At 37.5% G+C, this 27,153-nt stretch overlaps 3 protein-coding genes and 1 pseudogene across 3 annotated transcripts; all 4 read right to left on the bottom strand.

Moving 5' to 3' along the window:
- Positions 1-208: 208 nt before the first annotated feature.
- Positions 209-9,105, bottom strand: LOC149005926 (RING/U-box superfamily protein). Its single transcript, XM_089168358.1, has 3 exons — positions 7,947-9,105; positions 6,045-6,805; positions 209-1,332 (listed from the first exon to the last, which is right to left on the bottom strand). Exons 1-3 carry the CDS (start codon positions 8,418-8,420, stop codon positions 948-950), a joined length of 1,620 nt encoding a protein of 539 aa, XP_089024484.1. The 5' UTR covers positions 8,421-9,105; the 3' UTR covers positions 209-947.
- Positions 9,106-12,191: 3,086 nt separating this feature from the next.
- LOC149005925 (fe(2+) transport protein 1-like) lies at positions 12,192-14,031 on the bottom strand. The gene is made up of 3 exons (XM_089168783.1): positions 13,340-14,031; positions 13,039-13,188; positions 12,192-12,670 (listed from the first exon to the last, which is right to left on the bottom strand). Exons 1-3 carry the CDS (start codon positions 13,973-13,975, stop codon positions 12,365-12,367), a joined length of 1,092 nt encoding a protein of 363 aa, XP_089024909.1. The 5' UTR covers positions 13,976-14,031; the 3' UTR covers positions 12,192-12,364.
- Positions 14,032-19,592: 5,561 nt separating this feature from the next.
- Positions 19,593-20,556, bottom strand: LOC149005924 (thaumatin-like protein 1). The gene has a single exon (XM_089168689.1). It carries the CDS (start codon positions 20,509-20,511, stop codon positions 19,747-19,749), a length of 765 nt encoding a protein of 254 aa, XP_089024815.1. The 5' UTR covers positions 20,512-20,556; the 3' UTR covers positions 19,593-19,746.
- A 1,063-nt stretch (positions 20,557-21,619) lies between these two features.
- Positions 21,620-22,514, bottom strand: LOC149005923 (thaumatin-like protein 1 pseudogene; annotated as a pseudogene).
- Positions 22,515-27,153: the final 4,639 nt, after the last annotated feature.

Genomic DNA, 27,153 nt, shown 5'->3' with positions numbered 1-27,153 from the left:
ATACTCCAATTGCAATATCGTGGATTGTCAAATCATAAATTCCAATAGAAAAAAATATATTGCATATAAATTGAATTTTTTTTTTTAACTGATATCATTCATAAGAAAAGACCTACCTTTGCACACTGACAAAGTGGATCAACGATAAGTCTCACTTTTAAATATACGATTGAGAGATGGGAGGAAACCACGATCCCAACTCCCCTCTTCCACCACCCAAAAAAAACCTGCTACTTGCTCGGATAAGTAAAGATAATACAACACCATGCCAATTTGTAACATGATGAAAGATCATCAACCATCCCAATATTATTTTGCATTTGTAAGCTAAGATAGGTAATCCATCATCTCATGAACCACTACAAACTAATGACAAATTATTATCTACTCAGATATTCTTATCCATCGAATGGTTCAGATGACCAGACCATTCCTCCACTCTCAGAAATATAGACTCTGCTGGAAATCATTTTGGTATTGATGCAACAGAAGCCTCTTTCCCATATTTCTTTTCAAAGCCAATTACTGACAATACAAAAAGGTATTCAATGGATTACAGTTTGGACTGATTCTTACAACCATAACAGAATGAACCTAAAGTTCAAATTCACTAGTTATTTTCCTCTATAACCTTTTGACCATTTTTGGTGTTTCTTTGGCAAACACTGTATTCAAATGCAGTAGTAGACACATAATTTGTGATTGGATATTCTTCCCTTCTTTCAACAGTGATTGAACATTAAATCCATCAATTCCAATGTGATGTAAAGCAAGTGATTATAGGGTTGTTCCCCAGGCCTCCATGTCAACTGAGGTACCCTGCCAAAGGAGGGTGATGGGTAAACCTTAGCCCACCATTAATGGCACGATGCAGACTTCCATTTCAAAAACCCAGCAAGGAAATCAGGCGATTTATTACCCAGATAGAAATAAACCAAATCTCCACTTCACTGGTTATAATCTTCGTAGTAATTATCACTGATCACAGAGACAAACCTCTCAAGCCAGGGAAGCTGATGGAGATCCTTCATGGTGTCAACATAGGAATCTGAACACCTGGGTGGAGACTGGTAAGGGGGATTGTCACTTAGGCTGAACCCCCCAGCAAGGAAGCGCTGTATGAGTGCCAATTGTGATTTCTCTTGCTCTGAGTATGCGTCCAAATTTGTTGGCATTGAATCAAAGGGTTCCCATTCCCATCTCCACTGATCAGAGTCTACGCTAGAGAGGGTAGAGTTCTCAACAGCCTCTTCATCCCAAAAGGCACACTGGCATGTCTGTCGGCCATCTCTATATTCAGCACCACATGAATAGCAGAACTCATGTTCGCACCTGCAAACATGAAAGCACAGGAGACTTGATTTCAAGGTCATTCCTGACACATTAAGATGCTCTATACAAAAACAAACAGGAGGAAGATGCATTAAAGATTGCCTTCCTTGGGAGAACAATAGAAAATGTGCACGCCAAGTTAAGATATGCTACACATACACTGTACCTTTTCTGTACAACATGCAATATACTGGTCAAGAATTTCAATCACTTAAATCAACAGGCATATCCTACCTGAAAGAAAACCATGGAACTACAACGGAAACCCACCAAATAGCATGAACTACCTTAGCATCAATCAAAATTACTCACAGGGATGATAATTGTCATTAAATTCAGAAACAGCTCTCAAGTTTTCAAGTGAAGCAAAGCAGGAAAAAAAATTGCAACATGCCAGGTGCGTGGCATGTTCAATTTCAAAAAGGGAAAACAGGAGCTCTAAACTCCAAAAGCTGTGCCACAAACAGTTCAAGGAACACAATCAAAAAGGAAACAATAAGTAAAAATTACCAAATACCCTAATAGATGGACTGATGGAGATCCTAAGGCACTCAGAATTTCTAATATAGGACACTACTCAAGGATTGACGTAAAACTGGTGGATTGCAAGCCATATAGCGACTTTGGATTCAATTCTTTGGGACCATATGCCAAATAAGACAGTTGATGGAATAGATTGTAATTGAATCATAAGAAATTTTGAGCCTAGAATAAAGGTTAAGACATTATAGTGATTATGTTTTGGTAATGCTGAGTTGAAGTTGTGTTATTGATGGAAAAACCTTAGAACGAAGATCAATTGGCATCATCTAGCATCAGGAAGATGCATAGAAGGCAAACCCAACCAAGTAATAAAGTCATCAAAATCAACCTTGGAGGACATTCCTGGCATGAAGTTGATAATCCTACCTTTTCAGGTAATGGGTCATTTGCATTAAGATGGAAGAAAGAATTCGCAGGTACATAGGACAAAGGAAAAAACATTGTATACTTCGAAGTCAGACCCGATGAGCTTCCAGGGAACTGAGAAGACCCTCCAAATGTCAGCCTGTTGGAAGAAGGGTGCCAAGACCAGAGACTCTAAAATTAGCAACCAGAGAATAGAAATTGAAGCATGGGTGTTGAGGCCAGAGGCTTCGATCTTAGCAACCAGAGAATAGAAAGTGATGAAGCCCCAGAAGTGGAGATGCTTTTCTATGTGTCTGAACAGCAACAGCAGGCTTTGTTGATGTTTAGAATCCATTCTAGGTCTTCAGAAAGGTAGTGGGAACAGTAGTCTACAGTCAAACTGTTAATGTACCTCTTGAACCAGAAACACCATACACCCTCAAATGCCTCCCACAGTAGTCATTATGTGGGTCTGAGGACTAGGTTCAGAGCCTCTTAAGGCAAGTGACTGATTACTAATTGAGTCCATGACCACATGATGATCAGCCATAAACAAGACCATCATAAACAAATACATATTGTGTTTCTTTGTATTCATACTAACAGCAACAAGGAAGAGAAGCGTTTCAAGTAAATACTTGAACATAATTAAGGATATATGTGTTGGTGTGGCAACTAGAGTAAGTACTATCGTGGGTCAAGGTAAAGACTTCACAATTACAATCAGGTTACATCAAAAATCAACCTCAAGCCTTATTTATTTGTGTTTGTCATAGATGAGTGATGTAAACTAGATTCGGGATCACCCAATGAGGGCCCAAAGGGTTTGCCAGCACCCAAAGGCCCCACCACCAACCCCAATAATTTTGTCCAAGTATAGGGGTATTTTGGTAAATTTGCAAATTTCATGGGGCTTTAGGTAATTAGGTCTAGGTTCCAATGAGTCCATCTAAGTGTAAAGACCCTGTATGTATTTTTATTTCCTTATTTGGATCATTATTTGTGCTTTATTGCAGGTCCTTCTCTAGATGTGATTCCTAGTTGTACTGGAATCCCTTAGTCTAAGTCTACTTTTCACTAGGACTCCCTATCTACTCTTAGAATCCTAATTGGATCTCTCCAGGTAAGCTTTGATAGAGTTCTTATCTATGTAAGAAGTTGACGGTCAAATCAGAGCTCTAATTAGATTATAAGGTTAGTTTGAAGGCAATTAGGTTTCCTAATCTAAGTCTTAGTGATTCCACCCCCCCCCCCCCGGGTGGTTATAAATAAAGCCTACATTCTCAGTAAACACAAGTTGAACTGAATCAAACATTGACAGTTCAGAAACAAACAAAGTCGTGGGCTTCTTGGGCTGTCTACGGTGGATTTACAAGTGCATCTACTTCAGCCCATCTTCTACAATTCCAGCATTCTTCATCAAGTGCAGCAGTCATTAACCATCTCCAAGTAAGTGAACATCAACCCCAGTCCCTCCCTAACCCCTCTCCCTTCTCCTAACCTACCCGCAACCCCCTCCCACCCTTTTTCCTGCAGCAGCAGCAAATCCCCTTATCTTTCAGCCTTATATTTCCTAAACCCCTTACCCCCCCCCCCCCCTCCTTCCCCTAGAGGATTGCACCATTCCCCTTCCGTAATTCCTACCTTTAGCTCATCAAAAGGCCTTCATCCATTAGGTTTTCAAATGATCTAATTCATCTTCAACCTCTAGAACCCCAAAGCATAGTTTCATTAGAACTATATCTTCCAACCCTAACTCCAATCCTCTCATCCTTTTAGAATCAGCTTCCTCAATCCCTTACACTCGATCCCAACCCCACTCCTTTCCAAGAATCCTAACCCCAATAGGACTCTTCAAACCAAACTTAATTTAAGTAGGACTGGTCAAACCTATTAGGATTAACTTGAAACCATAAAACACCGACAATGGCTTCTTCCCAAGCCCAACCAAAACCCTAAGGTATCATTCCCTAAGGCCTGACCTGGAATTACAGCATAATAACAAAGTGTAAAACCCAATTCCCTTTGGTCCTAAGCCTGTTTGAAACTTCCAAGAGCTAAACCTAAACTTTGCAAACACTAATTCCTCCAAGAAATCTCTTATTACAAGCATATACAGCCTATAAGACTGTTGGTTCCCTGAGAGAGGATCATGGAGCGAGCCCAATTCTAGGGCAACATCCCTACAAGCTAAAACCATAGAATTTGGTTCACATCAACGAGTTAACAAGATATATTCAAGATGAAGTTCTTCGGTACATGATTTGCTGATGACGTTAGTTTTTTAAATGACACGAGTAGGACCCAGTGTCAAGCTGGAGTTAACCTAGGAATCAAAGTATTTTAAGATAAGTAGACCCAAGATAGAGTAATTGGTGTGTAACTTTAGTATCTCCAGTAAGGATGATGAGAGTTAAAAGTTTTTTCTTTTTTGGGATGAATAAATAACCACACAATAGAAGAATGTACAAGGGAGGATGATTCTTTTTTTTTTTTTTTTTTTTGGGGGGGGGGGGGGGGCAGCTTTCAAGGTCAGCAAGAGGAGCCAAGACCCCAGGAGACAACAATGAGCCTCTTCCTTGGGGTAACAACAATTGGGGGATGGGGAATGGACTAGAGCCTAGTGGTAACATAAATGCAAATAGCATTCCAAAACATGTCCAGAGATTGAGATTTGGAGGTCCATCTCCTAAGGTTGTGCTCCCAACATGGGTGGTGGATAGTGACATTGAAGACCAGCTTACCGACTCGGTCACAGGTAGATGAGTCCAAAAAAATTCTCAAAAATTCAAGACCAATCTCGAGTAAAACCAAAGCAACATGTTGAACAGGTCCAAATAGAGGCAAGGCTTTTCCCCAAAGAGGATGGGAAAAAAGGCAAGTGAAAAAACCATTCGACATAAGATGCAGTTAGGGAGACATGATGGCTAATGAGAAATGACTAGGTCTGGAGGCCAAGGTTGAGAGCTCTCCAAAGGGTGGATGAGTGATGAGGGATGTGTCCTTTAAACCAAACCAGGGGGGCCCAAGGGATAACGGGAAGGGGGGTGAAATAAGTTCAAGGCCCAAGAAATGGAAAAGGCTTTGGAACAGGAGGGAACCCAGATGGTGAGATCATGGGGCAAAACAAGAGGGGAGGGAGGGAGGACCAAACCTATGTCAACTAGAGGTGGGGGATGGGGGATCAGGAGCCATCAAAGATGAACATGGATAGAGGGACTGATTTAGGAATGTGGGACACAGAGACTGTGTGGGGGCCAAGGAGGGTGTGGAGGATACCCATTAGTTAAGAGTTAAAGTTAATAAGATAAAGATTGGGAAAGTTTTTATCCCTCCCTTGTATTTACTCTTACTCCTCTCAAAAGTTTCACCTCAGATTCCCCTACAAAATGAATTATTACTTCTCCTTCTAACAAGAGTATTTTCCATCGACATAATACAGTTCAAGTAAAATATAATGCACGTTTTCCCATATAAACAAAGAAAACAAACTGATCCTAAAACCACAGAACTGATCCTAAAACCACAGAAAACAACTAATACAATGGACTCCACAGTTTTTTTTTTTTTTTCCCCGTCACATTCTATGCTTCGATCCTTCAATTTAAAAGTAAAAAAAGGAAACTCTTTTCATGTTCTATGAGAGTGGATGTCACAACATTGTTGTGAGGAGAAAGAAAATAGTAAGTTGCAATTTGATGACTTGCATAAGTCCATCTTGCATGTTACTCATGCAAGATGCAATCATGCAACCCAATTAATATATTCTTTCAGGAATATTGTTGAATGCGTAAACTATCCATGTAAAATGCACTTGATCTTACCAGCAGGTCATATGGTAACAGCCTTGTGTGAGTTCAATCATTCTCCGGCACTGCTGGCAACGCCTCCACCTCTTATTTTGTGCCAGTCTATGCAAAGTGATGTCCCCGGCATCTCTCTCCTCCACGGGCAAGTTCTGATACTCCTCACAAGTCATGGAAGAATGCCAGGGCACTCCACAATCCACACAAACGAACCTCTGACACTCTGGGCACTCTACACAGCTGCTATCCAACTGACTTGAAGAGCTAGCCCTAGTTGATAAGCACTCGCGAGGATTAAATAACACTGAACAATTTGGAAAGGGGCAATAGATTTTGTCTGGATTGAGAATATTGGCTTCCACTAGTGCTTTCTCCAACGATGCATAACAGGTGACGGGAAGAAATGATCTATACTCACTAGCGGAGATGACGTACTTGCATCCTGACTGAGGACACCTTATGGGTACGTGAGAGGTTTGTAATTTTCCATCAACATAAGTTCTCATACAATGGGAACAAAACTTATGGGCGCATTTCATGGTTACCATCATGGATGACGGCTTTTCCTCACAACATATAGGACAATCTTCAACAGACCCCTCTCCCTTGGAACACAAACAAACAATGCCAATAGCTACTTGTGCCAATCGCGAAGGCTTTTCCAGCTCAATACTGGGAACTAGTTTCAGAACAAACGATTCCACCTTACTGACATGTTCCAGAACCCTTTGTCTCATTGCTATCAAAAGCTGATTCTCCAGTCCCTCCCCGTGAACAATCTGCAAAAATAGCACTACTTCAGAAACATGATTTCAGGATAAAGAGCTTAACTGTTCCGAAACTATGCTGCTTAAATTACTGCTTTCAACTTACATGCAACTAGGGAAGATTAGATATTCATATGTGATACAACTGAATGTAAGTATGCATGTGTATTGACAATGACTCAATACTGATTCCTATGTCCTTAAGCAAAGGCAATCAGATTTCCCATTATCGTTACAGATACAATGGAAAATCTTATTTGGTCTGGTTTTATGAAATAAAAACAAAATGCCAAATTGCAATTCCCAATCAAAATAATGCATACAGTAGGGTAGAGAAGACAAATTCTGATATACACTGTCCAAGTTTTAAAAATGAAGCTTTTACAATCTCTGAAATATCACATGTGAGTAGAAGACCCCAAGGAGTAAATGTGAAAGATAATGAAAACAAAACGATTCACTAATGACCACTAATGATATTTAGCAGTGCCCTACACAGTACACTGTGAAACACCAAGAGAGAGAGAGAGAAGGGGGATGTGAACCAATGGATAAAATAATCTTCCAAAAAGGTTTGATTACTACAAGGCCATTGCACAGGCTAACCCAACCCAATCTCCTACACCGAGTGGTTCCCGTGCCGAGCGCACTGGTTGCAATTTCTCCTTGAAGGACCACATGCCTGGGAGGTCAGTGGATCATCAAACTACTGTCACACGTAGCAAGCACCTTTGTGTGTGTGTGTGCACGTTCTTGGTGTCCCCCTACTACATCCCCTTCGTGCGTTTGATGTTCATGAGTAAAGTCCCTCTTGGCAGTCTATTAAATGCGACAACCGAAAAACATACATAGTCATCAGAGTGAATTTAGCAAAATTGCAACTTAAGTAACCAACTAACCACAACTTTTTTTCTTCTTTCAGTAAACATAACCACTACTGTTAGGAATTTTATCCTTAAGGAGTCAAACACCCAAAGAAAAGCAACACCCAAACCACATAAGATAACCAATCTAAAAAAGAATACACCCACTGATGAAACTATATTATTTTCCATCAAGTTAAGGCATAACCAGAAAATTATTAGCCAAAAAAATTAAATAAAATAACTAAATAAATACAAAAAGTAACAAATGAAAATCGACAAATACATGCCTGATCATAAACAATCTTGGAATCAGTAAATCCAAAGATACGCCGGACATTACTCTGCAGTGCCTCCAATAGACCATCCATCAAAGCCAGATACTCAGCTACTGATTCCTCAACATAGAAATCTAGCTTTTTCTGCACCTGAATAATAGGAGTTCCGGGTGATTTTTCGATAACCACCCCAATTCCAGAAAAGCCTGAACCCGATTCTCCAGCACCAGCAATGGATATGCCTTTGAAGAACATCTTCAAAGTAAATTCGTCAAAATCATCCTTTTGCACTTCACTTTTAGTTTCCTCCATGTCCCTAAATTCCTCCTCCGCACAACAGCTCCTAAATTCTTCCTCCTCATCGTCTATTTTAGACTCCCCAATAAAATCAACAGATAATACACCACCGAGAACATCCCGATCCTCCATTTTCACCAACAGTTCCTCACCGAACCTACTAGCTCTGCAAATCCGACGTTCTTCCATGATCAAATATGAATCTTCCAGTCGCTCCCTCTGAGACAAGACTCCATCACAAGTAAAAACCCCGATCCTTAAATTTTGTCATCGGTAACCAGATCCCCGATGCTTCCGCGAAATCGAAATCAGACTTTAGGCTGACTTCTTCAGAAAAAGGAATCCACTAAAAACCCATCAAAAAATTCTCCAAAAATCCACCATTTTGAGTTTCAATAACCCAATATCTAAATTATTCAGACGAAAAAAATCACCTAAGGTTTCAGATAAACGTAAGAAAAATGAACATTTAAACTTAAAACCCTTCTTACCAATCAAAAACCAAAGCGTAAGAATATCAATTGAAGCCCAGAAAGCGAAATCCCAATACAAAATTACCCACTAAGGATCGTTGCTTTTCTCCGATTTCTTTCATTTTTCTTTTCCCCTTTCCCGTCTCTTCATGCACAGAGTCTACAGAGTCTGTAGGGTACAAACCCTAATATGAGAATCTGACAACTGACCCTTCTAATCTTTTTTCTCCACAAGCTTCTAAGACGCACAAGGAATCAAATCAGTTACTGTTTCAGTTTATGGCGTAATGGAAAAGGAAGTTATCTGGCATTCCTTCTGGCGATTCCATTCTCATTCACCAAATCATAAATTTTCGCAGGCACAAAAAGTTAATTTAATCAAAATCAATTATCTCTCCAATAAAAGATTCTTAAAGTTCGTATTGGAAACTTAAGCACATGGTCTTTCGTGTCTGATAACACAATTGTTGTTTTTTGATTGACTTTCAACGCTCTGTAAAAATTTTTTAAAGATAAAACACCTTATCCTAGAAAAGGATTCATTTTTCTCCTAATAAAAGACAATCAATGATCAACCCAATGCCCACTTGCCATCCTTAATCATTTTATTCTTTAATTCATAATAAATGTTCCTTTCTTCTGGAATCCAAATTTCTTCAACCCTTCTAAAAAAAAAAAAAAAAATTCCTACCCAAAAAGAAATTGCAAATTTTAGACCAATTTGCATGGTTCAGCTGGGTGGATGCTGAAGCCGGCCGGTCCAATTTTCAAACAAACAAACCGCTCGCAGAAGGCTCACCAGCCACACGTTGTGTTCAAACTTTTCTAATCGTCTGCTAGCTGGAGCAATTCATGGTTTGTCAAAGTGGTGGTTAGAGAAGGTGAGCTATTTGTCTAAATCTCATCTACCTTATGGTGGGGACATGATTTTGCTATAATAATGGTAATCTCTATGTAAAGGAAGTAAGATTCAGGAATATCGAGTTCGATTTTCTGTCCTTTCACACTTGTATCTTTTTTCTGTCTTTTAATCCTAGGGTGTCTTTCTTTTTTCTTCGTGTAGAGCCCCAGGACCTATGAATACTCAGTTGTTGTGACTTGGCTTGACGATGACAAAAAATAAAAATATTTCTATCTTTTCACTTATGGTCTCAATCAACATTACGTGACACTATAGTAATATGAAATTATATATAAAACAATCTTTGCCCATTATATATAGAACGATCTTTGTTCAAATTTGGTCTTTATAGGGAAAAAATAGAACTAACCATTAACTGCGTGAATAAAATTCTATTGCCTTCTTCCCCCCCCCCTTCTACTTATTGTCTCAATCAACATTACTTGATACTATAGTAATACGAAATTATATATAAAACAATATTTGCCCATTATATATAGAACAATCTTTATTTAAATTTGGTCTTTACACGGAAAAAACATAACTAACCATTAATTGCGTGGATAACATTCTATTGCCTTCTTCCCCCCCCTACTTACTGTCTCAATCAACATTATTTGGTAACATGAAATTATATATAAAACAATCTTTACCCATTTTGTTTAAATTTGGTTTTTATAAGGAAAAAACATAACTAACCATTAACCGCATGAATAACATTCTATTGCCTTCTTTTCTTCCCCCCCCCCCCTCCCCCCTCCCCCTCCCCTCTCCCCTCTCCAAATATTAAAAATTAGGGATAATTACTATTGCCCCTCTATACTTTGATTTTATTACTAATGTATCCCCTGTATTTTGCAAAATTACTAATCCAACCTTTAACTTTGTCTATAATTACTAATGTCCCCCTACTGTTAAGTTCCGTTAGTTTACTGATGATGTGGCATCTCCATATTTTTTAAAAATCCCAAAATACCATTTTACTTATCTCTTTACTTATTTACCCTTTTATCAAGTTACAGTAATACCCTTAATTAATTGTAAAGAAAAAAATAATCATAATCTATTTTACTCTAAAAAAAAATCACAAAAATAAAGAAATAATAATTGAATAAAATTAAAATAGAAACCGAAGAGGAGGGAAGATAGAATTCAACTCAAATTTGGAAACTGAATATCACCTACTTCGTTAATTCCTTCTCTGGCAAGATTTTGTGGTTTCGTCAATGGTGGAGTTAGTAAAGCGGTTAAAAGTCTAAACTCCCATGGAGAGGTGTTACGTTTCGTTTCCAATATTAAAAAAGAACCAGTCCCAAAAAAAAAAAAAAAAAAAAAAAATTTGTGGTTTCCTTCCCTACGTATGCTAGAAGAGAAGGTGGGAAACCAAATCGAATTTGAATTTTGCCAATTTCTTTAATTCAAAATAAATAAGTTTAGTGAAGGTGGAAAACCAATATTTTTTTAATTCAAAATAAATGAAGTTAGGGTAAAATTGACATTTAATTTGGTTTTTATAAATGGGGTAGTATCGTCTTTTGATTTATTAATCTTAATGAAGGATAAAGTGGACATTACATATTCAAACTTAACGGCTACTTAACACCGTTATAAGGAAAGGGGGCAACAGTAATTTTGTAAAGAACAGGGTTTTATTAGTAATAAAATCAAAGTACAGGGGGGCAACAGTAATTATCCCTAAAAATTATATTATCATCCTATTGCCCATGGTTTTGAGGATACATATATCACTAGTAAGTCTTCACAAATAATTTATCCAAAAAAAAAAAAAAAAAAAAAAAGCCTTTACAAATAATTTTCATTTGGACCCTTGAGGTTAACTTTGTTATTTCATCAGACCTCTCTCAATCATTTTAACTTTACAAAATGAACTCCCTAAGAGACCTCCTCTACATTCTTTTTGGATTAAGGTATTGTGCAAGCTTTTCAAATTCTGAGCTGAGCAAAGATGCAAGAATGATCTCGACGGCTTCAACCAATGATGGGTGGGGTAACCCTAAATCGTCCAAATCGATGTCGTGATTAGATAAGGCGGGCTTGCAGTTCTCCTTTAGAAGGATCTCTTTCCTTTGAAATTCTTGATACATGTTAAATAGTTTTGATAGAATAAAATTCTCTATTTGGAATTTTTATTTGCTGCAGCAATTGCCAGCTGTTAGGATCTCACTACGTATACAACTATAAATTTGTGTAAATATGAGTTTTTATTTTTACAGTTTAGCATTATTTAAATTTACAAAATAAAGTCCATGGCTCTACCTGCCTCAATCCCCAGTTTCCGAAACCAAGGTATCTAGTTTGGTACCTCATCCACTGCTAAGTTGATCGTGAACAAAATTTTCGTTCCTAAGTCATATGGTTCATCCTGAACCAAGCCACGATTCTAGAATCAAATAGATATGGAGGAATTTCGAAGATTTTGAATCTGGTAAAAAAAATTAGCTTGTTGTCTCAGTTTTTGAAATTTTCTCTGGCCACAAAAAGAATTTTGACATGGGCTCTACACAACAACAACAATAACAATAATAATAAGTCTTATCCTATCTAAATGAGGTCCATTAGATGAATTCTTGACTTCCAATCAGTTCTGTTTGAGGCCATTCTAGACATGATCATGGAAAATTAACTTATAAAACCATGGAAACCTTGGACTATATTTTATTGTGATTCAAGTGTTCAACAAGTGAGAAAAGAGAGCATTATACATAATCTTTCCATATTATTGAAATTGATGGATGACATCAAGCCCATTTCGCCATCAAAGACATGCCACCAGCACCCAAGAGAACTGCAATGTAGGACTTGATTTGAAGCTTAACGCTGCCCTGCAACTTTGGACCCATAAAATCATTAGATAAGAGGTCGACAAGAGCCATGTAGATCAGGAGCCCAGCCGATGAAGCATTCAGTAGTCCTACAGTGATTAGAGACCTTGGGCTGTTTTCTTTGTAAGCATTTGACAATGCAATCCCAAGTGCTATTCCAAATGGCGTTGTAACAGAGAAAAAGAACACCATCACTGCCTTCTTTAACAACTTGTACTCTGCCTGAGTTGATTACAATCAAAATGACAGAAAAGATCATGAAATGTTTTCAATAAACCAAAAGAGGGTCATTATAGATGTAATCAAGTAGTGTTATAGAGATCCTCTGCCCCTGTAAGAACTATGTCTATGTCATGATCTAATCTGTGCATTAATTTTCATAATAGTTTTGATTGATTATATATCTCAGAAACTCCTTCTTCTAATGGTCAAAACACCAAATCAGAAATCTAAATTGTGGAAACTACCTTGGGTTGACTTGAAATTGCAGAGGGTCAGGTCAACTCATCCAAATTCCAGTTCAATTTGGATAACAGTTAAAACATAAACATGAGCTCCAAATATTGTGTTTATGGGGTTAGGGCTTATACCTGCAAGATGCAACCACCAAGTCCCATTCCTTCGAACATTTGATGGAAGCAAAGGGCAGCCACCAAAGGCTTTATTGTGCATTTATTGTTTGAAGCTCCTAGCGAAAGTCCAATCACCACAGAGTGAACAACAATACCCAGTTCCAATACCTGCAAATAGTTGCAAAAATAAGCAAATATGTGAAAGTGATGGAACTGAAGCCTATGAACATGAAAATGGCCTAAAAGATTAACTTCAGGACACTAAGATCCTATTGATTGAGAGAAAACCAGTTTGGGTACTAATGTAATGGGAACTTACCATGGCAATCACACGATAGCGAAGCAACTGTTTTTGATCTTCACTCATCACATTCTTGGGCACAATTTGTCCATGATGGCAAGGTAAATCTGGAAAACTAGTCATATTCATCTCCCTATCCATGCCAGCATCTTGATGACTCTCTGGGTTTATACCTATGCTTTGTCTTCTGCTATATGCACTAGTGGAAATGGACTCTATCATTAGAGTTAGAACTGCTGATAACATAGCCACAAATCCAGTAAAAGGGAACTTGTGCCAAGGGTTATCAGGCAAGCACTGAGAGGATAACATATCAAAAGAGTCAGGCAAGACATGCATGAACCCTGTTGCAAGGATAATTCCGGCTGCAAATGCCTTAACGATGACAAAGAGGTTTCGATCGGGGTGTAGAGCACGGATCGACCGGGTGATAAGAGGTAGACAGACCCCTATAATGCTGGTGATTAGGATGGAAGCAATGGCTATTATCTTGAGTGGCAAAGCACCTGACTTATCATTGCACTCTCCTGATTCAGATTGGCATTCTTCCTGGACTTGATTGTTCATCACCTCAGAATTCACTTGCCATGAGGAACTGGAGATCAAGAAGAAGAGAGTCAAGATGACTAGTCTAAGAATTGAGGTGGAAGCCATTAGAGTACACTAGCTAGCTAGCTTCTTTACTTAGATCTTTGTGGGGGCTTTGTGTAGTGTTAATTAGCTTCTTATATATTGAGATTTGAGACTTCTTAGAGACAAGTACATTGTTGTACTGAATGATTTATCTGTCAAATCATCAAGAATTGGTCTTTGGCTTTATTTAAGAATGAATAAGATGTATACATATAAATAAAAACATAGTACCGAACTGGCTTTTATCTGTTTACCAAAAAAAAAAAAAAAAAAATCCTGGCTTTTATCAGTATAGATTTCCACATAGATTGTGGATAGCTGTGTTGTCATCATCATACATAATAAGCTCCAATTTAATATTTTATGTCATGCGTCCAAACAGCCCAACAATTAAGGAATTAGAGTTTCCATGAGGGTGGAGCATGGTTGCCACAGGCAAGCTTGTGTTTTGCTTGATTCTACATGAGTTCTTGTGATATTCTTGAAAATTCTTGTAGTTGACTTTGGGTATTGTTTAATTTTATGAAATTTAGTTTTTTTTGGGTAGTTTTTATAATTGACTTTGATATGTCTGTAATTGATACTTTGATTTGTTATCGGCTAATATAAAATATTGAGAGCTAGGTAACTCATACTAAGGGGTGGCGTTGATAATTTCCTTAAAACACAATTTTGCATGAAGATCATTGACAACTGAATTTTTGGGTTTTAAGAAAAGTTTGAGTGACGACATCATCATCACTTGATTATAGAATTGAAGCAAGAAGGATGTTAAAATTCTTAAAGCTATTGCCAATACAGGGTTGGTGGACTGGTAAGATCCATACCTTTTAGTGGAAAGGTCGTGAGTTCTATCATTGATGAAACATCCCAACTTTTTATACATAAAGTGCTTGTTCCAAAAAAATCAAATCCCTAAAGGTATTGTTGTTGCCTTCAAAGAAGCAAGAGATTCGGAAACAAACCTAATGAAACTGCAATCCAAGGCCCTAGATGTAACGTAATGTGTTTTTTTTTTTCCATTCATACTGCTGGGCCATTCAAGATTAAAGGAGTACCTCCATACCGTTTTAACCAATCGTGGTGATTGGGACCTCCACCAAGGTAGACATTTCCCGTGTGATACCATTAATTTTGGCACTTCAGGGTGCTCATAGTTCCTTAGATTGAATTTGTTCTACTTTAGTTTTTGAGATTTGTGACTCTCCTTAGAGTTCAATTATGTTCATTCTAATTTCATCAATGGGTCCTGTATTAGGTTTGTTGATTTCTTTGTTAAATGAGCCTGTCGTTTCTCTCTTTCTAGATCATGGTGGAATGTCCCACATATTTTAATGATTGATCAATCTTTGTTATTGTCCAGGTCTCCTGGCTTAAACTCTTTTATTTAATGAAGCTCTTATCCTTTGACAAAAAAAAAAAAAAAAAACTTCGCAAAGAAAGTCGAAAAGAAGAAAAGAAGAGGGAAGGTGAAAATCATTGAGATTGAAAAGCTATTTCTAATAATGAGTTTACATGAACCGGAAACTGGACAACAATGTAGGTCTGAATTGAAGTTTGAAAATGATACTTCTTTGAATGCATTAGTTACTTCTTCAAGAAATTAACCACTTATTTCATACTTCAAATTGATGTTTCTCTTTTCATGTCAACTGATTGGGTACTAAATGTAATGGAGAAGTTACCATGGCAATCAGACGATAGCGAAGCAACTGGTTTTGATCTCCATTCATCACATTCTTGGATGATGGAAGCCATTAGAGTACACTAGCTAGCTTCTTCACCTAAGATCTTTGAGGGGCTTTATGTAGTTTTAGGTTCTTATATGTTGAAGCTTCTGATAGAGCTTTGATTTAAAGATAAAAAATGCTTCTTATAGAGAAGTACATTGTATTACCAAATGATTTATTGGTCAAATCATCAAGAATTGGTCTAGGTTGGCTTTATTGAAGTATGAACAAGATGTATGCATATAAATAATACAGTACGGAATCGGCTTTTATCCATAAAGAACTCCAAATAAATTTTAATTGGATACCTCTATGTTGTCTTTGTCATACGTAACAAGTTCGAATTTAATATTTTGGCATGTGCCAAACAATCCATAGATTAAAGAATTAGGGTTTCCATGAGGGTGAAGCATGGCTGCTACTGGAAAACTTGTGTGTTGCCTATTTCTACATGAGGTTTGGTTCCTCCCACCATTTTGTTGTGATATTCATGAATTTTCTTATGGTTGAGTACTTGACTTTGGGTATTGTTTAACTTTGTGAAAATTAGGGTTTTAGTTCTGATAACTGATTTTGGTAGGAGTGTAATGATATCTTGATTTGTTATCAGCTGAGTATAAAATATAAAGTGGTAACCTTCTTGTTTTTTTGATAAACATTTGAGATAACTCAGAGCAAGGGGGGCACTGTTGATAACTTTCTTAAAAACCTTAATTTTGTGTGAAAAATTTTGACAACAGGAATTTTGGGTTTTTAGAAAAGTTTGAGTGAAAACATTATCATCTTCTTCTTTGTTTTTTTTTTTGGGTTCAACGACATCATCATCCCTTAATAATAAAATTAAAGCAAGAAGGATGCCAATCTTAAGGGTATTGGACATCATCATCCCTTCATAATAAAATTAAAGCAAGAAGGATGCCAATCTTAAGGGTATTGGATGTAATTTTTGAATATTTAAGAATAATAGATGTCATTGTCTATTATTCTAGAGGATATATACATAATATACATTTTGATGTGTGATTTTGATTAAATATTTTTAATGCAGTTTTTTTTTGCTTCAATTAACATTTCTTGGTTGTTGGGGGGGGGGGGGGGAAACTCTTCATATTCATTTGGCACTTAGTGGTTTCTTCGAAAAATGAAGAGCGAAATTGAGAATTAAATAGATTCAAATAATTTCAAGAATTTTAATTGACCATTATAGACATCATTTATTATTAATACAAATGTCTAATTGATTGAATACAGAGAGGTATTGGAGGGAAACGAAATGTAGCCATGTCTTTTGAGTTCATACTTTTGTAATGGTAGTATGATATGATATGATATGATTTAGTTGTGATTTCCTAATGGTAATAAATATCATTGATATATCTCACCTTAGAGAGGGTTTAATTGATAAATTTAAGAGTTTTTTTACATGCACCAATTATTATTGGGTTAAAACTAGTGATCACCCACTCTTGTGATGTAAATTACATGGCACCTGACCACTTGAAAAATTACAAGTTACCACAGTAAAATTTTTCTTTTAAATGACGGTTAAAATTACCTAAACATCCTTACCCTTATTTATGGCCTGTTTGATTACATGAGTCCTTGAGGGTTACCATAGAGGATTGCCCGAAATTAACAGAGATTGAGTGCCTTGAGGGCCTATGAGTCCTTGCAAAAACTAAGCATTAGGTGCATTTCATTGACAAAATTATCAGATGATATCTTAACCTTGAAGAACCTGAAGGAATTAGAGATAATCCAATTTTGTTGAATGTAAATTGGACCAATGAATTTTAAAGCAGAAAACTGTGACGTTTTCTTGCCTGAGGTCTAGAGTAGTATTTATAAATTTCCAAACAAAAAAGGGAGAGAATCTCAACATTTGCAACGAGGTGTTGTCTCACTTGTGTTATAAAGAAGATGAATCGAGTTTTACCTTGAGGTGAAGAACTTAGAGTCCGGATTAGCGACCCCGACGGGAGAGCACAAAGTGGGGCCCACGGTACTTCCTGACCACAAACATCAGTGGGACCCACGGTGAAAAATACTTTTTGAAAAAATATAAAATTTTTTTTCACCAGTGGAACCCACTGGTTTTTGTGGTCAGGAAGCCATGGGAAACCCACTGGTTTCTGTGCTCCCCCCACGGGAGAAGATCCGGATTCAGGAACTCATACCGTCATACGGAAAAAGTTCCTCCTCTTCTCTCTCTCTCGTTCTCCATTTTTTTTATGAATGTTAATTTCTCTCTCCTCCCCTTTCTCTTTTAATTTCCTTTATTTTATTCCCTAATAAATATATACATGCCACCTCCTTCATTTTATACATTATTTTTCTTACTTTATTCCCAAGGATCACCACCTCACCGCTTAACGCGGCAAGGTGGGAGGTGGGATAATATTCCACCCTTATCCCTTTGGTCTATATAAATGTATGATATAATATACATTATTCAATTCACCTTTTACTTAAACTCATTAATAATGTATGTAATTTACTGAATTGCCATTTAGGCCCTAATTAATGAATTACGGGCCCACCTCCACACATAGCGTGTAAATATAAGATTTACCCACAGTCAAATTGTGGGTATCTTTGGATTCAAAAAATTATGTTAATTGCCAAAGGTGGTATGTTAAAGCGGTTAAAGACCCAACTTCCTTTGGGGAGGTTTTGAATTCGTATCCACTCGGCGGCATTAGTTTAAAGCTCCCCCTGAGGAAGTAAATCGTGGTGCGCGCAAGCTGGTCCGGATGAACCTCAGTTCCAAAAAAAAAAAAATTATGTTAATCGTTTTTTCATTTTTTAGTTCAATCTAATTTCATCGTACATAGGTCCCACAGATGAAACTGTACTTAAGCCCATTTTGGACGTGGAACCCCTTTTTATTTTATATCATTATCATTTAATGACCTTTAGGTTTCTCGAAAAATCATGTCCATGTCTTTACACTTAGGACTGATGTACCGCTACTGAGGGCTAAAGTCACAATCATGAGATTGAATATTCTACTTTTTAAAATTAACTTTTTTATTTCGGATATCTAGTGTTTCCCTTACTGGTTTTGGTTCATCAACTCATGGTTCATTGAGCAGAACATGTTTATTACCTCATTGGACTAGACTTCCAGAATGCAGGTATTACACTTCAACTAAACAGTTCCTTTGTCAATTTATGAAGACCATGAGATTGTGTGACTGGCCTTGAGTCAAGATTTACAAGGAGTCAGATATTTTATTTTCCAAAAGGATTGTTTCAAAGTTATTCTTTTATTTTTAAGAAAAATCAGCGTCATCCCTCAGTTACCCCATAAAATTAAGGACATGCCCTAAGTAATCCAATTTATCAGTTAGACCCCCTATTACTAACACTATTACTCTCCGTTAGTATTTATTTATTCATTTCCAATAAGAGAATGATGGAAAAGGAGAGGGGAAAAAAAAATTCCGTGGGAGGATAGGAATCATGTAGAAGATGCAAGAGTGGAACAACTAGAGTGGTTGCAATGGTAGAGGAAAACACAGACAAGTTGAGCATAGGGTCACTTAAGGGTTTCAATGACATTCCCTACCGTTAGGAAATAACACCTAAGTGCCGATGTAAGCAAGTTCAAATTGCGAATGATATTGGAATAGGTTTCACATCCTCTACAATTTACAATCTTACAATTCTCTACAATCAATTAATAGGAATGTGACACGTGAAAATAAATTATCAAACAACCGATCCAAACCAATAGCAGTTAAAAGCTCAGACTCCCATGGGGAGGTCTTGGGTTTGCAGCCATTCTGCAGCATTTCATTTCCAGTATTAAAAAAAGCACCAGTACAAAAAAAAAAAAAAAAAAAATCGTAAAATAGTTCTCCCTCCTTTGCATATAAAGCTACCCCATGAGGAGTAGTGGAGATTTACATAAGCTGCGGGAGGAAACTCAGTTCCAAAAACGAAACAATCACTCTCAAACATTTTAATGAGATAAATTTCATCAAAATCAATTAAATCATGCACAATCATTCTAGTAGATTGATTTTCTTGCAACTCTTGTATAGAATTGTAAGAACCCTAGTATCTTAGGTTGATTCTTACACACATATGAGCTAAAGAACTATCATAAGAAGGAGGAGAAAATGGAGATGGAGAAGAGACCGAAGGGCAAAACAAAACCCTATAGTTAGATCCAGTAGGGCAGGAGAAGGTACCTGTTCGATCATCATAAGCAAAGCTAAATGCATCTGGGCACTTAGTCTTGAAGAAGTCTGATAGGTATGTGGCAGTGCAATTATCTGTTGTGCAACAGTAAAGATCAGTCTTGAACACCTTGCATGGGTGGTTACAACCTCCTGGTGCCCTCAACTCCACTGGACACTCATCTTTGATGTCCGCGCTGCAAGTGATTTTCCCGCAATTCCCGTTGTTTGGGCTGATCTCTAGTGGGATGTTGAATCCATTGACAAGAGAGACGTCATAGAAATCCTTGTTATTATATCCACCTACTGTGAAATCAGCAAGAGTGACAGGTGCAACGCCGTTGTCTTCGCAATCTAACTTGTTACTACAGTCGCCGGTCTCACAACTTCCATCGCCAGATGCATTAAATGTGCAGTTAGTTCGGCCCCAGATCCGACCTGTAGTGTAATTTGTTTCATTGACAGACATGACCCAAGTTTCATCTGGCTTGAGTTTCTTTCCCCCACCTGGAATAGCAGCAGCCCATACTGTATAGGAGCATTGGTTTATGATCTCAAAGATGGTTGCCTGAGAGATGCAGAAGAGGACTGAAGACAAAAGGAAGAAGAAGAAGGTGGGAAGGTTAGGCGAGACACCCATTTCACAAGTAAACGGTAAAAGTGGGTTTGTTTCTGGTTTCTGCAATCCTCATGTGTCCTTATCCCTTGAGTTACGTGTCTTGTGTTTTTTTTTTATCATTTTAATGACTTTCAAACTTGCACATTTAATTTAATTTCTTTGGCCTTCGAATTGTTTTTGGTGAAAGACCTCGAACGCAGGGTTGATTCTCAACAAATGTGCCAAGGTTTGGGGTTGCACATCTCAAAAATTACATGTTCTCTACGCAGTTGCAGACGGGCATGTGTTCAACTTTTCAAATAAATGAGTTCGTCCCTATACGAGAATTTCATATATATGTGGCTGGCCTTGTGGCAAAGATGTAGGGAGTTGATTTAACCCAAAAAAAAAGAAAAAAAGTTTTACATTTAGATGAGTCAAATCCGTGAGGATGGTGTCTGACATTATTTTTCTATCCTTTCCGAGAAGCTTTATCTTCAATCGCTGATAGGTTCTTCCTAAATGTATAGTGTAGCTTATAAATTGAAATTCAGAAGCTTAAAACAAGTTTTGATTCACTAGGAGATTTCCATTATGTTTGTTGCCTCCAAAAATATTAGTGTAGAAAGCCTAACATAAGTTTTCTTTTGAGCAAGAAAAAAAGAAGAAAAAAAAGACACCATTATGCTGTAGCTGGTCTTGAGTCAAGATTTTTAGGGAGTTAGATGTCTTATGTTTCTTCTACTGAAAAAGTGGATAATTTTATTTGAACCCATGAGATGAGGTTTGATTCAAATCACTAAAAGAAAAATCTTTTAGCACCACCTCCTCTGTCCCGAATCTGTAGAAGTCTTATATCACTTTGACAAAAATTGAAAGAAAAATCGGTGAAAAACGAATGAAATTATATTAAATATGATGAATTTGGCAATATACCGCTAAAAAATCAACTTTTCACAATACATCGCCGAAAAAATATATCGTCAACATTTGGTGTATGTCGTGTTGCTGGGGAGAGTCATGTGGCCCCCTAGCAACAAGGCCACATATCGCCCTTATGTTGGTGATATATTACGGACAATTTGTACGATGAGACTAACAATCTGGAGTTGAGATAAAAAAGGGGTTTGATATACCACCAAACCCGATCAAGACTAAAGGGTGTCTTGTCTAATCTCTTGAATAAGGCTGCAATTAACATGCCCAAGCATGAGATTAAAAATCGATTCTCTTGCAACTCTTGTATTGAATCATAAGACCCTAATATTTTACATTGACTATACTAATACACATATGAGCTAAAGAGCTATCATAAGGAGGAGGAGAAAGTGGAGACGGAGAAGCGACTGAAGGGCAAAACAAAACCCTATAGTTAGATCCAGTAGGGCAGCTACGGGTAGTTGCTTCATAATCTCCAGCATGGCTATATGCTTCAGGGCACTTAGTCTTGAAGAAGTCTGATAGGTATGTAGCTATGCAGTGACGTGATGTTTCACAACAATAAAGTTCAGTCTTGAACACCTGGCACGGGTGGTTGCGTTGCAACCTCCTGGTGCTCTCAATTCAACCGGACACTCACCTTTAATATCCGCACTGCAACTGACTTCTCGGCAGTTGCCATCACTTGGGATAATCTTCATTGGGATGTTAAATCCAAGAACAAGAGACATATCATAGGTATCCAAGTGACCGTACATATCTACTAAGAATTCGACAAAGGTGGTAGGTGAGACACCAACATCTTCTTGGCATCCTAACCTTTTATTACAATTGCCAGTCTCACAACTTCCATTGCCGTGTGCATCAAATGTGCAATTGGTTCGACCCCAGATCACAACAGCCCTATTTGTGTCATTGACAACCATGTTGTAGACCCGAGTTGCTTTCCTCCGCCTGTATTAGTAGCAGCCCATACAGTATAGGAGCATTGGTTTGTGATCTCAAAGATGGTTGCCTGAGAGATGCGTAAGAGGATTGAAGAAAAGAGTAACAACAAGAAGAAGAAGGTGAGAAGGTCAGGTGACTTGCCCATTTCACAAGGTAAAGGTTTTCTTCTTCCCTGCTGGAGTCTTTGTGTTTTCTTGGGTGCCGTTTTATTCAATTTTTAAACTGCTACTTTTAACTTTCTTTTGACTCATCAATAACTTGTTGCTTTTTTTTCTTTCCATTTCTATTTTCTGAACAAAAGTAAGATAAGCACATCTCAAGCGTCACATATCCTCGATGCAATCACTCACAGGCATGCGTCTGATTTGCTGGTAAAAGATTCCTGTCTATGATTATGTGTTGCTGGGCTTCTCGCAAAACTTCGGAAGTTGATCTTTACAGCTAGTTTAGAGTGTAGCTCAACACCCTAATGAATGTCGTATAATATTACTTTTGCACCAGGGCTCTTTCTAAAAAGCGAAAGAACCAACATAAGAGGATCTGGTAATGTAGATGAACCAACATGATATGATACAAACAAGTGAAGCTTCCCTAAAACTTCCCCTTGCACTAACATCTATCATTCATCTCCCTCCAGATGTTTTTTGAAATTCATTTTTTTCTCAATGATTTGACACTTCACCGTAATATGTTGGCCATTAATTTCATGATCTGGAAAGTAAAATAGAGGATGAGAAAAGAATATTATCATCTCTAAATAATAATATGTTGTTCCATTGGCCTAAAATGAAGGTGTTGTCATTGTTGGCAACTTAAGTGGGTTTTGATATGGTACAGCAACACACAAAAAGGTTCCGAGATAAAGAATCCAATTCAAATAAAGAAAACCAAGAATCCCGTTTGAGGGTCTCTGTCCAGTTTGATCAACCCTTCACGGATGGCATCCAGTGTCCGATTGAGCCGATTTTGGAGGAAAGCTCACGACTTCTTGATATTCAAACCAACGGTGGGATTGTTCATTGGAGATCTCTAAATTAGTCCGATTGGTACGTCAAAACACTCCTTGTTTAAGTCGATAGGAACTCGAGTTTGATTCAAACCGAGTCCAGTTTTGATCAACCTCTTCATCGGATGGTCATCCAGTGTCCGATTGAGCCGATTTTTGGAGGAGAGCTTCACGACTTCTTGATCTTCAAATCCAACGGTGGGATTGTTCATTGGAGATCTCGAAGTTAGTCCGATTTGTACGTTAAAACACCCTTGTTTAAGTCAGATAGGAACTCGAGTTGATTCAAACTCGAGTTAAATTAATCTATAAAAGGAGAGCAAACCCAGCAGAAGATAAGGACGTTTTGAGGAGCTTGGGAATAGCGGGAGGTCAACCAGAAGACGTGGTTGGCTATGGAGATCTGAAGCTTGGGAATAAGAAGTCTTTGTTTTGCTGAACAAGAAAGAAAATGAAAGAGAAGAAAAAGAAGCAGCAGAAGAAAAGAAGGGAACATGATTGTATGGCTTTTAAAGAGAGAAAACTGAAAAGATTGAAAAAAAAAAAAAGAGTTGGAGAAAAAGAGAAACAAGTATTGTTACCATGCATCTTACACAAGTTGAGGTAACCCGTATTCACAAGTGATTGTCTATTATTTTCTAGGTTATGTTTAGTGATGAAGAATCTAGCTCATGAATGTAATTTGGGGAACTTGAATTATTGGTTTACATTGTGACCAGCAAGTGGAGCTGCAGGGGTTGGGGTTGGTGCCCTGTCCGAATTGCATAGACTAAGCAGGATTGGTGTTCCGGACGTGCAGCCAAAATATCAAGAGTGTATTGAGTAAATACGAAACCCTAGGGGGATTATTCCGTGGATGTAGGCAATGGCCGAACCACGAACCCGGGCATTGCGTTTTGTTTATTTTTCTTTGTTGCACATATTGGAGTGCCTTGATTGCAGAGTGGTGGTACACTGTCTGGTAGACCCAACCACATTGTGGTGAATTTTTGAAGACACTGATTCACCCCCCCTCTCAGTGTCAATCTGGGAATAACATAATATATCATGATCTGGAGAAGAGACTGAAGGGCAAAACAAAACCCTATAATTAGATCCGGTAGGGCAGGAGAAGAGACTTGTTTAATCATCTCTAGCAAAACTATATGCATCTGGGCACTTAGTTTTGAAGAAGTCGGATAGATATGTAGCTTTGCAGTTAATAACTGTTTTACAACATTAAAGATCAATGTTGAACACCTTGCATGGGTGGTTACAACCTCCTGGTGCCTCAACTCCACTGGACACTCACCTTTAATATCGGCTTATTGATGACACGGTAGCACATTTCAACGAGCACTTAGATACTCTGAAAAATTAGAAACACCATTATGGTGTTGCAGGCCTCTGAATATGTATATATATATATTTTATTTTTTTTCTACTTACTAAAGTAAATGTTAATAACAAAATTACCAAAATAATAACTCCCCTGCAAAAAAAAGAAGGTGAAATGACAATTGAGACTTGGAGAGAGAGTTAAGGGTATTGATGCAATGGTTTTAAAACAGAGGAAGAAACAATCATTCTCAGATCTGTGGTTTGCACAGGCCAACATCTTATAGTTTCAGGTTAATTAAAAATTAGAATTCCTTAACAAGAATAGATACCTTTTGACTAATCCATACACCATATTAATGATCCTTATTCCTTAGTATTTATCGTTAAACTAAATTTCTAACAAAAAGAATATTAGTTGAAATAAAAACTTATCAAACAATATGTCGGTCAATCTTGCTAGCCTTGCTTGGGGAGGGTCAGCCACCTCTTGAATACTTTGTGACTTTTTCTTTGTTTAATTTATTTTTTCTTTTCTTCTTATCAGAAAAAATTATCATGAAATGAATAAATATTTAGTAATTAAAATACACATTGAATAATTTTTATTTTTTGGATTTTTGGAAATGAGGTTCTTTTTACATACCTTAGGAGGTAAACTTTATATATAATTATTTAAATAAGACATTTCTATGTGGGGATTTTTTTAGTGAGCCCTAAATTTTTTATTCGATTTTCTAACTTATTTTACTCTGGTAAAGTTCCCTTAATTTGTATACAAAATTATAAATAGATCCCAAGCCAATTAAAATTGTATAGGAGAAAAAGAAATTTATAGATTCCACATGTCAGCAAACATTATTGGCTTTAAATAATATTGAATTAGAAGAGAAGGACGAAAGCAATATTCCGTAGTCGTGAATTTTAAATGTGCAGTAAACCCACAATATTACGTTTCGTCAAATGTAACTCTGTTAACTCCATCTTTCTCTACAGATAACAAAGGGAAGTTGCATGAGGATTTCTCAAAGCTTGCAACTGCAAGCGAAGTAGCACTGCAGCAATGAAGGTACTCTCAGGCAGTGGAAGTCAATAAGGTCAAAATCAGGACTTCTGGGAGACCAAGTTGATTAGCAGAAAGCAGGAGCGCTTCAATCTATGTGCCCAAGTTCAATATTCCTTTACAGCTAAAAGAGAGAGATACGGGTTTGCCTTTTGTTTGTATATTCCCTTACTTTGTAGTTTGTATATACAAAAGGCAAACTTTGTTTTCTTTGATTCCTTGACCATTGAAGTATTGTCCACCCACCTTGCATTTTGATCGAGAAATATACATATTAAATACAAATAAAAAATGTGAGTGGAAAGTAGTTGGAGCTCCAGTAAATCCCAGGAAATTAAGCAAGCATGTATGTGATTGCCAGCTTTGATCATTTACATTTTGCTTTGCAATGCGTCGTTCTTGGCAACTTTATTTGTTCTTTGAAATCTGAGTCACCCATGCATCCACAATATACCCATCACAATATAGATGATTCTATCATTTATATGAGATCAACCGCATGGATCAGAATAGGTAGGATAGAGAGCTAGTACGCCACAATTGATCTATCGTAAGAAGCTTTGTTTCTATCAAGGAGATACTTTAATGGATATTAACGACTTGGGTCGTGGGCTTTGATCTAGAAGGCCCATTTTGTCATGGGCCCTATTCTGGAAAGCCCGTTGTTGGGTGATTACGTGGAGATGCCATTAGAGAGGCACTCTCCAGTAGGGAGATCAGCTGGAAAGGTACCTTCTTGAAGGGAGTTGAGCTGAAAGATACCCTCAACAAAGAGATGTGACCTTACCCTTTCACCCACAGCCTTTGGAACTCTATATAAAGCCATTTCCTAGTTCATTCTAAGTACTGAATTTCCTTCTCATCTTTCTGTCTCTCTCTCCCTGTTGTTGTTCTGTCAAGCAGTGAACATTACCTGATACACTTGAAGTAACCTTTCTGGGGTGCAATCTTAAAGGTTGGGCTGATTGATCTGGGGGTGAAGACACTGTGGAACCCGTATTGCACAAATCGGGGTGTCTAAATACCTTAAAGAAAGTACCTCTGGTATGTTTCAGCTCATTTGACAGTATTGTGAGAACAAGCGTTTAAGTATATTTGCAGATTCCTCAACAACATTTCAACATCTTTTTCATGCTGCAGGGCTATTCAAGATTAATGGGCTTACCTCTCTGCCATTTTAACCACTTGTACATGATTGGGACCTCCAACAAGAAAGACATTTTTTGTGTGAATGCCGATAAAATTGATGACTAGTACTTTCCAAAGGAAGTTGGAAAGAAGAAAAAGAAGGGGAAGGTCAAAATCATTGAGGTTGAAAAGATGTTTCTGATTTTGAGTTTACATATATCGGAAACAGGATTGATATTTAAGCTTGTAGAGACAATGTAGGCCAGGTTTGAAGTTTGAAAAT

This window comes from Hakea prostrata, chromosome 9, assembly GCF_041222555.1.
Source record: "Hakea prostrata isolate BN-2017 chromosome 9, UWA_Hpros_2, whole genome shotgun sequence".
In the NCBI taxonomy this organism is placed as follows: domain Eukaryota; kingdom Viridiplantae; phylum Streptophyta; class Magnoliopsida; order Proteales; family Proteaceae; genus Hakea; species Hakea prostrata.
The sequence above is the reverse complement of the archived record's forward strand: the minus strand, read 5'-3'. Positions and strand labels throughout refer to the sequence as shown.